Genomic DNA, 13,334 nt, shown 5'->3' on the forward strand with positions numbered 1-13,334 from the left:
GTTATGAAGTCACACACACTAAAAAAGCTCTGGAATCTGTCCCTTGTTCTGTTGGAGAGTTAAAAATTTTCAAGGACTTACCATTCTGTCGAATTCCGACGATAAAAAAGAGTACGTCAAACAAGATCATATGATTAGATGAACTGTAGCTTTTTATCGCATGCCCTATACATACACTCACAAGAAGCAATTAATCCATTGGCCGAGAAGGATACGTGTAATGTATACTATATGCATACATGTGCGTAATGACCTTAGGGACCAACTATATTTTTTACATCAATACAATATAACTGAAATTATGAAATGTACTCTCTTGTAATTCAGGTTGCAAACCAGAATATAAGAATGCATTTAAATGAGGCTTGATATAGTTACAAATTCTAGTAGTTCTCTCTTGTTACCAATTATTACACAGGTTAAATAAAAACAATTAGAACATATTACGAAAAGAGTTAATGGTATTGATACATTGTACACACACATAACATTCATTGGTCATGAGAACTGCATTGGTAAACCCCCTAGGCCCCTGCATAAATCCAAGAAGAAATTAATCATCTGCGGAGAATAACAATGTGAGATGAACCCTTAACTCGAAAGCTTTTTCAATTTGCCGTGTCAACCTGCATAAATGATTTTACGTCGGTACAAGTACAACCAATAGTTGGCTTGTAGCAATTTAATTGACAGTTTTCTGCCTGCTGTCCCTCTTCCTTCAATCAATTAATCAAAATGCTTTGCTCCACTGATGTAAAGCACATTTTCCATAAATACACTCCCAAAAACACACCCTCATTTTGAGCATATTTTCCATGAATAATGGGATAATATGCCATTTAAGGTTTTATATGTTCAAGCTGGCACATTTTTTTAGCAAACACATTTTTTCTTTGTCTTCCTGTTCAGTGTGAAAAATTAAGTACAACATATCTGATTTCAGTTGAAATGGTATAACATAACCACATATGGATGGAAGTTCAACATTTCACAACGCTGGCTGAAGATTACAAAAACTGAGGGAGAGAGTGAGTCAGGATAAATATTGGACAATTATAATGCAAGCTCCCCGGGCAAAATGTAATATAGCTTATTCATAATACATGGCACAAGTATCTGACATCCTTCATATTCATTAGATCAGTGGCTTTTTTCAAAATAGAATGTTTTAAGTAAGGCGCTGATAGGCAGAGGGATACCATTGAAGCTGTCAACACTGTCAGTATAATTTTGAAGGTAATAGGGTGTGATCATTTCATAGATGTAAATGCAAAATTCAAGAAATGATGGAACTTTTGGTTTTGAGAATTGGATCTGGGCAAATTATGATTTGTGTGTAACTATATGGGTTAGCTTGAAGATAATCAAATATTAAATACGGAAAAAAAGGGGCAATTACTGTTCAAATTGAGGTTTTCTGTGTATAGGACTTTGCTGATTAATAATGTTGCACTTTGTATGCTAGTCCAGTATCTCCTCTTTTTAAACTCAAGAATACATAATACTAAGTTGCAAATGAGGACTGCAAGTACACGTCTATCTTTGACTCCAAGCATGCAGATATTTTCATCCCCATAAATCATAAATACAAAAACAAATTTACATAACCCTTGTATCTCCATTTTCCTCTGTGGAGGTCGAACTTTTTTGATGAAAACAACAGGGTCAGGTCAAATAATGGTAGATAATTGGCAGAATTACAAAATTTTAGCAAGTACATGTATTAAGAAAGTTAGACCCAGAGGTGGGTAGATGTTTTATGTCACCAATATAAAAGGTCCATTTAAGGGGACTGAACCAGGATATATACAGTGTATCCTTATAGGATCAGAGATTATTATGACATCCTAGAACAAAACCAGTTATTGACATTTGACATAAGCTTCCTTCCAGGTCCAATGCTTTGTCAAATATACGCATGATATTTTGCACAACAATCTATGAAAATATCTTTCAGATCATCTTGGGACGTAATTTTTCCGGCCAAAATTTTAGCTCAAGATTTTACCAATTTTTATGAATTTTTCTGTATTTGTTTTGACACTTTTGAAGCAAACGAACATCACATTTGATTAACTAAAGTTTTTTTCAAAATTTTGGAAAATAATCTGAAAAACTTTGACTGTGGTGTATTTTGTAAAGGTGACAAAAATTGACTTTGGCACTCAAAGGGCTAATGAATGCGCCACAATTTAAGAGTCAATGACAAATTTTTGTGAAAATGTTTGGGGTAGTATATATATCAAAACACTACCCTGCAAGATGTGAACAACTTTTCTTAAAAACAAATTCATGTACCGGTAGATAATAAGAGGGTTTAGTGATGGATTGCCTGAGGTTATTATTTTACCAGACGCTATCAGAACCAGACACGGCTCTGTTACATTAATTGTGCATGGCATAATTATGACAAGAATTTGCTGAACCATATTTTGTTCACAGTTGATGGGAACGGCGGTGAAATATTTGCTATCAAAGACAGAAAATCCTCTTCAACTAATCTGTGGATGATTCTACTCACAAGGCCATCCTTTATATCAAATCAAGTCTTCTCTACTTACAAAATTACAGCGCATGCAATTGTAGGGTCTGAATTGTGCATGAATGAACAATTATTATAAGCATTTGGACTCTTGCAATTTTGTACATGTATTTGTATGGACTTAAAAATCTGCAATAATTCGGTACAATTTGTCATAAATCCATCAGGAGAGATGATTCACTGTTCCTGAGTGCTATGGGTCATTGATTCTTATACCGGTTTTTGTTAACTGCTACTGTAACAACTATTTCTAACAAATTCCTGACAATAATATTCCAGGGATGTAGGGTACTATCAGATATTCACAAAGGATAATAAGAATGAGGTGTGAATTGTCTTTGCCTTGAAGTCGTTGACATTTCAAAATCATGAAAACACAAAAATGTGCACTTTTTCCACTACAGATCATTATTTTTTTTATTCAGTTCCTAGGCAATACTTCTGTTTTTCACAAAAACAGCTGGAATGAAATAATTTGTTGGAACATTTCACTCAGCAGATATTAGTTTGCATCTGACAGTGTTCCCTCTTCAGATACTGCCGCCAATCCCTTAGTCTATATTTGAATACAAATTGAACATGATTACGAGAACTGGTATGATAAGGTCAACAGATTGATCTATCCATGGATAGAAACAGCAATGCAAAGAACATCTGACATTTTAAACTCTTCCTTCATCACAGCGTGACTTGAATTACTTCAACGACAACAGTTTGATGGTTATCATAATTCACTGCCTTGTACCTAGAAACATTTCAGTTCTGAAAGTTATTAAAAATCAATATCTGAAACATCTCAACAACTCCAAGCAATTATTTTTTTTTCAGATTTAAAACTATTACATTTTTTACTTCCTGACGGATATTGATAGACCATAATGATCTATAAAAACAATTATTGGACAAGACTAATGGTGTACAGAAGACATTCACTTGCAATGTTGATGTCTGTTCAAACACATTTGATACACTCTCAGTATGCTGAACTAATTGGTTTTTATCAGTAAAGACTTACTTCCCTTTACTCTTAAATTGTACATACAATTACTGTATCATGTATTTTGAGGGTTTAAACAATATTATAACTCTTTTTTTTTTGCATAAATTGGTTAAAACATCAACTTTTGCCCTTTCTAACTAATATTTTGACCCTGAAAGTGACAGAAAAAATATTAAGCATTCATGAAACGCAATTTAGAGATTTCAGCGGTTCATCATCTGGTAGAAATCAACATTGAAGATGTTTCCTAAAAAAAGGCAGCATTTATTGTAGTCTAGGCGTTTAACCCTTTATAATGATACTCCGCAAATTTCACCATTTGCATCAATATGACATTCCATTAGCATTGAAAAGGCAATTTGTGCCAATGAAAACAAGGTACTGCTGATACGAGGCCATTACATGCACTATACATTGCATGTCTAATGTATACTTCCATGACCCCTTTACCCACTTGGGGCTTTTACTGGAATTGGGGATAAATAGTATTTCAAGTGGATACACCAAGCATAAATATGCCACATGCATATTGACAATATTCCCAATCTGATGAATTAAGCTTTTTCAGCTAAAAAGGAACAATAACTGAACACTATTTTGACTTTACAGACACATCTATTACTTTCCCCTGTAAACTATATGTTTCACATCAAGCATTTGACGATTAAAATTCCATTTTTAGTGTTCAGCCTCTGAACACTATTTTGACTTTACAGACACATCCATTACATTACCCTGTAAACTATATGTTTCACATCAAGCATTTGACGATTAAAATTCCATTTTTAGTGTTCAGCCTCTTTTTTTTCCCACTTTAGGCTAATTTTAAAACATTCTAAAAATACTGCCATGCTGCTTTTGAAACATTCAATCTTTAATATCATCAAAGTACCACACACCTCATGAGAAGATTTTGGTGAGGATGGATAACAGAAAATCATTTGAACAATGCAACATCATTTGGGAGAAGAAATTCAGACAAAATTTCTGAAGGATCAGAAATTCAGACTGTAAACTGCATCAGAAACCTGCATTGCGATAGATATTTATAACCATATATGGGCTATCGAAGTGATTCAATTTACATATTATTTGCATACAAATATCCAGATGGCACTTCAAAATTAGTCAGTTTGATGTGACCTTTTCATCCATCTCTTCAATAATCAAGAACATGTAATGTAAGGGAATTAAAATATATTTTTGAATAATGTATAATGTATTTATAATGGTCTACACAATGCTGCTTCACTTGTAACTATTAATAGCAAATGATTTAATGGAAAATTTTTAATCATATTGTCATCATATTGCATACTGTACTTGTAGCAATGTTGTAGCATGTGAAAATATAAACATATTGCTTGACCCCTTGCTGAAATACCAGTCGCAGCATGTACCATGTTTTGTTTTGAAAAATACAAACGATGTGTGTAGTTGATCATAGTGGAAACTGAAATATTACATGCACTTTAAATACAGGCAACAAACCCTCTCACCACCATGGTTTGGGCCAAACTTATTGTTCTCAGCGTACATTGTGGACCTGCTTACAAAAAACTAGGGATGAAAAAGTTCGAAAACCTACATACACTTAGGAAAAAGTCAATTTATCCTTTTGCCACTCAATTTTGGTACAACCCGACTGTTTCTATCCAAAAGTTGAATACCTACACTGACAATAAGGGGTGTACTGTTCAATAGAAAGACAGCATCTCAGAAACCTGATTTACTTGACATTTGCTGCAAATAGAATATTAACAGAAGAATTCCTGGTAAGCCAAGGTAATAAAGTTTTTTGAAATACCTTTGATGAATAAAGTATTGTGTAATGTGAACCTTATCACATTAGCTAATCTTTGACACTATCAGCCCCACCTAGATTGTGAACAGCAAAATGTAGAAATCACCAATAGAGGACAACCAGGTAACAAAGCTGGTAGTCTAGAAAATGGCTCATTTGTTAGGGTATTTTGGGGATTAACAGAGACCAAAGAATCCTAGATAGATTCTAGACTTCCATGCCATGATAAATTTTGTTTTCAACTACAAGTCCAGTAACACTTTCAGAGTTTTCAAATGATGGGTTTTGGACATAAAGACATTATTCAAGAGATTATTAACCCTAGTTTCATTACTAACTTTTGGTACAATCCTATCGCAGAGTTTTCCTTATCTACAGGGACATTGGGGTGAGAGGCTTAGTTCTGCATTTTATACTCACAGACAAAACTCTGATACCCTAAACCTGTTGAAGTTATCAACAAACTGGTCTTCCCAACTGTATTTTCAACACAAATTTAGACTTCTACACATACAGAAGCCCATGGGATAGTCTGTAAGATTACACTGCTTTTTGCTGTTAGAGAATCCAAGAATCTTATGAAATAAAACAAGCATAAAATGATAACATGAGCTCATTTCAGGAAATGAAGGCCCAAAATTACCTTAATAAAAAGTTTTGATGATGGTATTTTTTTCACAACTGATTGTATTATCAATAGCTAATTTTCAATACATATCCCTTCCTCCCACATTCATACATATTGGACTGCTCATTAGACTAGAGGCCGGGCAATTATTATTCAACTGCTTTCATATGATCCTGTCTGGCTTTTGCAATCAAAATAACCGTTTAAGTTATTATAATCACTAAATTTATTTTCAGTCAGTGATGAACATATACAGGGTGACTGAAAATATATCTTTGAGTTACAAATAAATCTATGGGTAACTTCATAGTGTATATTGTTATTTATGTTATTGATCAGGTCCGTTGAATGCAATGAGTATGAACAAAACCACCGTCAACAGAGTGGAAAAGAAATATGCAACACAATAAAACCAGCGACAGTCTGGCCTCTGAACAATTTCACAATGAAATTCAAATCAGACCAACTTGAATAACATCACTCTTACCAAGCAGTACTCTTTGTCAGTCTTAGAATATTTAACTACGTATTTAAAATACCGTTTTGGGTTGTTTGATTAAATATGGATGCCAGCATGCCAGCTACTGAAATTAACAGAAGATTAAGAATATAGGCACTGTACAGTATAGCAAAGAACTGGCATGTGTGCAATGTTTATAATTAACTACATATTAGCTATACCCTGTAATGATGCAGCAGATATATTTTCTCCTGATGATTTTCATAAAAGGTCAACCAAAAACCAGAACATCAATAACATGAAGGTGTTACGACACTTCAGTATCGGATTTCACAAAATGCAAATCGCATAATTTCATAAAAGGCAGTACCTTGAACACATTTGTATATTTTCAAAGGCTGTCTATTCTATGAAGGTTTTCTTTCATTGAGATCAGACATGTTGATAGGCTGGCAGAGCTGAGCATATGGTAGAACAATCATACATGTACTTTTTGTAACGAAAGGTCATAATGTATCAATATAAATTCTGAATTATGGTCAGTTTTGGTTACAATTTGCAACTGTTATAATGTATCAATATAAATTCTGACTTATGGTCAGTTTTGGTTACAATTTGCAACTGTTATAATGTATCAATATAAATTCTGACTTATGGTCAGTTTTGGTTACAATTTGCAACTGTTATAATGTATCAATATAAATTCTGACGTAAGGTCAGTTTTGGTCACAATTTGCAACTGTTATAATGTATCAATATAAATTCTGACTTATGGTCAGTTTGGTACAATTTGCAACTGTTATAATGTATCAATATAAATTCTGACTTATGGTCAGTTTTGGTTACGATGTGCAACTGTTATAATGTATCAATATAAATTCTGACTTGTTGTCAGTTTTGGTTACAATTTGCAACTGTTATAATGTATCAATATAAATTCTGACTTATGGTCAGTTTTGGTTACAATTTGCAACTGTTATAATGTATCAATATAAATTCTGACTTATGGTCAGTTTTGGTTACAATTTGCAACTGTTATAATGTATCAATATAAATTCTGACTTATGGTCAGTTTTGGTTACAATTTGCAACTGTTATAATGTATCAATATAAATTCTGACTTATGGTCAGTTTTGGTTACAATTTGCAACTGTTATAAGCAAACTGATGACACTTTCACGCTGTTTACAGTTTAAAATTTGTCTTACAATGGACAGAGTTTGGTCTCGTTAGGTGCTGCAGCTATTAAATCATGCACACGTCAAATCAAACTCTTTGCATTTATAGGGAGTGAGTTTATCTGTATTATGAATATCATGCACAAATTTGCACTAACATCATGCTGTTGTTAGGCCTTGGAAACCACGTTTGACACTTAATCAATTCAGATCTAGTTTTGAACTGTTTGTTTTCCATATATATCTACCTGCAGTTCATGCTTTCAATAACACATTTCAACAATTCATATCGTTCTGGAGAAGTTTAAATTGTAATTTCCTCATCAAATTTTCATGGACCTGGTAAATTATTTATTTTCCATGAATGATACTAACTGATTATTGGACCAGTTTTGATGTCTTCTTTCATAAACCTACATGTTCTCTCAAACTTTTGTCTGCAGAAGAGTTCTTGGCCAATTGCAATGGATTTTGTTCACCATGGGTATGTTTAATTATCGGAGGTCACTTATACACACTGGGTAACAAAATCATTCAAATGAAGGGATACCTATTCTGACCTGTGCTGTCTATCAATACAGTAAATATATATAATGCAATTCCAACACAACCAATCAATTGAACAGAAATAAAATGTACTCAATAGAATTACAACACTTCTCATATACATTGCATTAGCATTGCATCGATGGAACTGGATGGTCCAACTCACTGGACTGTGAAAGAAGCACAGATAAAAGAGCAAACAGGCGGTACAGAAGGAAAAGTAAACAGGAAACTTACATTATCAACTGATGAACAAAAACTCAGCGCATGTTATGGCTCAATCACACATGGAGACTATTGAAGTTTAATTTCAGCAACCATATTAAAATAAGTCAGCAATAACAGGAAGTTATAGTCTCCTTATATAGATCCAAAAAATCTATTTTTGATATTTGACACTCTAGATACATTGGAAATAAATTTATAGTTATGCAACCTTGCACCAGTTGCAGTGTTTGTTTACTCACTAAAGATGGCGTTTTCAAACACAAGGAAACAGGTCCATACAATCCTTGAGAATGTTTTATGGTTAATTAATTCAATGCCTACAGTGCTATGGTTCGTGTTTCTGAAGGTGTAACAAATATCAATAATGGCTGGCTGCTTCATCAACTCATTTGCCAAAGGCACTAGATACCTTAGTAAATTGTTTTAAAAATAATTGGTTGGCCTTGAAAGAGTCATTCAAACATTATGGTAAAATATGAGCCATACGATACTTCAAACCTTTAGAATAATCTGGCTTTCATGAAATATATATGCACCAACCATGAGAAACACAAATATTCACTTAAAAACTGTTACCATCTTTGACTTTCAAACATTAAATTTTCTGAATTTTTATATTGCATTTCAACATGATTCAAAACTGTTTTATCAATATCAGAAATTATTGTTTATATTTTTGAAATTATTTATCTATACAACTGCTGTAAATACAGGCTGGTAAGGTAATTTTAATCTCTCTTATCTATTCAAAATGCTCGTGATATTTTTGAAATTACACAAGGGGCAACATAAATGTCAATAGGTATGGTATATAAATGTTAACAAGGTATGACAATTACTGGTATACATAAATGTTTAACAATGCACTCATCTTGCTCAGTGAACTGAATTTGAAAAAGATAATACTGTAAAATTGGAATCAAATAAAATACCACATAATGTTAGAATGATGTAAATGTACATCAATTTGGCAGGAAAAGATTGCCTCATGCACCTCAGACGTTTAGTAAGTCTGTAAGCGTATGGGAGTTAATGTTTGATGCAACTGGGTCTTGTTTGCGCAGGCTGTGGCCTTTCATGTGATGTACTGTAAGCTATTCATATTCAATCTCTTTAAATTAACTGTAAAATGTATCAAGAGAAATAAAGAAAATGTGGCACATGTTACATTTCCACATAAAACTGGCATTCAACACTTCAGACAGCTGTGTATTAATTGCCATGAAAAGTCTTTGTTCAACTCCACAGAACTTACTGTCAAATTGGTCTCACACCAAATATTTTAATAGCCTTGTGAAAATCTCAAAGGATGGCATTCTCTCGGATTTTCAATTATTACGCATCTAACAAGCTCCATTGCTGTACAATCAACATGTCAATCAGTTACTCCACAGAATTGATTAGCTTTTGAGGGCAAATTTTTTTATCCTTTGATGGATGATTGTGATTTTCCCCCTCTGAACAGCATTTCTAAACCAAATCATTTATAACATAATGATGAATTTTCAACGTATGGGGTGTACACATCTGTGTGCCACTTACAGAGACAACATATCCATTTCTTCATCAACTAGCAAACTAAACATCAGGATTATCATTAATCATTCTTGGGAAAAATGTTCAATAAACACCATAGTTGTGATAACCAATTTTCTTGATGTTATGAACAGTTTGGTTTGAGGTAGAATGTGCATCAGGGGTAGATATTCAGAATCCAGTATTTTGAACAATTTAATGTTCCCATTTATTGCTTCTGTAGGCTCATTTCCATCTTATAAGAATAAATAAAGTTTTCAGGGTTATTTTTGTGAAAATCAAAAATTCAATTTTTCCTCAGATTTAGCACAGAGATGTGGTCATTTTGAATTTCAAGTGCCCATAAATATTAGGTTACTTTGTCAAAATTCAGAACAGTAATCCCTGATTTTTTATTCTTAGTGCAAAGGGAATGGCTTTCCTTATGGAAAGTTTGAGCAAACTTTTAAGTCTTTCAATGTTGAAGAGCACATTGCCTTTATTACAATTATGAATTTCATTTGGAAACGAACACAGACGTAAAGGGACATCTGGGCTGGTTTTGGATGTTCTTTATAATATTTTGTCTGCAAAATGCCTGCGTCTTTACAGTTAACACAGCAATTTGCTGAAAATAAATGAATAGCTTGCAGGTACAGTATGTGTGACAGGCAATCAAAAATCATGCTGACACAGTAACAGATTGAGATGAACTTTGTCCTAATAGCAGAGCCTTGATCATCTTAATAATCATTTTAGACAAGGTCTTTTGCTGATTGGCAAGCTAAATAATAAATATTCATTTCTCAATTATCTGTGTAAGTTGATTTACATTTGACAACACCGCGTGATGGGGGACTGCTGTACATGGTACACAAGGAACATGGTTCTATTGTAAAATTTGTAACTAAAGAAGTACCTGTTTATCATGTGGATGCAAATCTCACATCTTCTAGTTCAGTGGCAGTGGACAATCACCAATGATTGCCGGCCTTCAAAACTGATGCCTTCATTTTCATTAAGCACATGCAGATTTAATGACAATTGCCAAGGCAAGGAAATAAAACATGATAAATTAATTAATAACAAACATGGAGAAATCTAAACAATTAAGTCAATTTACAATTCAAAATCTTGCAACTTCAAAATTCCATTAGGATAACGAACACCATAAACGTGACTTCTTACATGAAATATCCTTGTTACTTTGATTGTCAATGTTATCCTTTCATGAAAAATTCTACTTTTAGAATTGTTGACTCACATGTAATGATGCCATGAAGAGTAGATAGCACCGCTATTAAATGTCTATTTTTCTGCTTAAAATTACCCGCTTCATACAAAACTATACAGTACATCAGTTTAGAATCAGAGACTACTTTACCAGAGAGGCCTCAAAAGTAGAGAAACATCCAGGAAATTGCAGACATAGGCTTGGTGAATATTTCAGACTCTCTAATCCATGCTGATATGGATTACCTTGGCGGCCAGAATTGTCATTTCATAATAGAACATGCGTAATTTAAGGGAAGTCGAAAGAGCCCTGACAGTGTAATCAATCTTTCATTGGTCATACTACCTCGGGTTTCCAAGATAAAAGCCATCATTTCCAGCACTGCACTATACCATGACTCATATTGCTAATATTGCTTTCAATCGAGGGCTGTGCCCTGAAAAGGATTGCTACAATAACTCAACTGTAATTGTTAAGTCGTTGATCATGCTTAATGTTTCCATTACATTTTCAGACAGTGAACAAGACCCCTAGCTTCTCCTACACTGATCAGAAATGATTTCATGTTTTTCTCTCCCTAAGTGGAATCTCTACGGTTATAGCGCCTGACCTTGGTCGTATGCTATTACATTTACAGATCAATACCAGTTTACAGTTGTACACTCACTTGGCTATCATTAATCTTTCTGACGCACACAATATTATTCTCATGTAACATTACACACTCAGTTTTATTTCTCCCCACTTTTTTTTTAAATCAACCCGTTTCAGCTGTCACAAAGGAATTCTGAGTATAGAGTGTGCCAACACCATTCATTTTTTAGCTCTATTTCTTTTTAAAATACAAAGTCATTTTCGGAACGACAAGTGGCCATATTTTTTAATCCAATGACTGAATAAGTATCCGTTTCCTGATATTATTGTAAGGGTCATTTTAACAGTGACTGGTCCAAGATAAATATATTAATTTCCTTACTTAAATTTCACCGAATTCTCTCTTTGTTCGCTTACGGACCCTGAATAAAAACCCAACATTTCAACCTTGATGACATTGTTACATACTGGTTAACACTAATCAGTTTGCCGTAGCTCCATTAAAAGTCATGAATGCATAAGTAATTTTTGTCACTTAAAAAACATAAATCTAAACTCATCTGGCCTACATGCAGAACTTATGAATAATAAAACGTATTCAAGGTTTTCTTTTGGCTTTCGGCAAGCATTTTAACGTGCAACATTGCAACTGTTATTTCTGTTTTCATTAGTGTAATTAATTCAACGCATGCAGCAAAACATTTGTCATAACAACTGCAAGTTCATTTGATCATCTTACCTAAAGGAAGCTATAAATTAATACAGATCCGATAACTTGTAATGTTACCTATTTTATGAGAAAACATTTTTTCAATACCTGTACAGGAATTCTCTAGAGGTATTTACATGTATAATGTAATTGAAATGTAATCTCTTGCGGAGTTTTTTTGTTGTCTGTAAAATATATATTTCTCAACAAACAGAATGCCTGCAGTGTTTTGATTTTATACTCCCAACATTTGAGATAATGGTCTCCTACTGTTGCTAAATGTATACACGTTCAATAGAGTGGATATTGGTGAAGCTCTTTCACAATAACCCTGGACAGAGAACTCACAGAGTTCTAGCCCTGTAACTGATATATTCAACATATTCAATATATGTATATAAACTCACTGAGCATGGGGGAAAAAACCCATAAATATACTCTTCGTATTTGATACAGCCCACGATGGGACTTCAGAGTATTTCATTTACAGCCACACAGGTTAGCTTCCTGTTTGGCAAAACTATAATTGGCTTTTCAAAAATACAAATGAAAAAACATCAGTGATGTCAGAAGATATTAACCCTTTGAGCGCTGTAATTTTCTCCCCCAAAATTTTACTGTAAAATTTTACCACTTTTTATGAATTTTTCTGTAATTTTTTGATAATTTTGGACCAAATGGATATCACACTTCATTTGCTACAGTTTTTTTTCTCACAATTTTGGCAAAAATCTGAGAAAAATTTACTTGGGTTTATTTTATAAAGGGGACAAAAATAGACTTATTATAAGCGCTCAAAGTAGGCAGTTTATATTATACACAATAGTTTGACTTCACCATAGATCCTTGAGAAAACATAATGTACATACCGGTATATATCTGGCTGAGATGCAAAA

General features: G+C 33.4%; 1 protein-coding gene across 13 annotated transcripts in view; it reads right to left on the reverse strand.

Annotated features, from left to right (window-relative positions):
- The window catches only part of LOC139129962 (protein polybromo-1-like), a 104,703-nt gene that overhangs the window by 43,479 nt on the left and 47,890 nt on the right, over positions 1-13,334 (reverse strand). The window contains exon 1 of one of the 13 annotated variants that reach the window (XM_070695717.1): positions 82-224. The exons of the other annotated variants lie outside the window; for them this stretch is intronic. Within the exon in view, the coding sequence (XP_070551818.1) occupies positions 82-84 (3 nt within the window). The 5' untranslated portion in view covers positions 85-224. Of the gene's footprint in view, positions 1-81; positions 225-13,334 lie in introns of those variants that run through there. 13 annotated transcript variants of the gene reach the window in all.

The sequence above is a fragment of the Ptychodera flava genome, chromosome 1 (assembly GCF_041260155.1).
Source record: "Ptychodera flava strain L36383 chromosome 1, AS_Pfla_20210202, whole genome shotgun sequence".
Lineage (NCBI taxonomy): Eukaryota > Metazoa > Hemichordata > Enteropneusta > Ptychoderidae > Ptychodera > Ptychodera flava.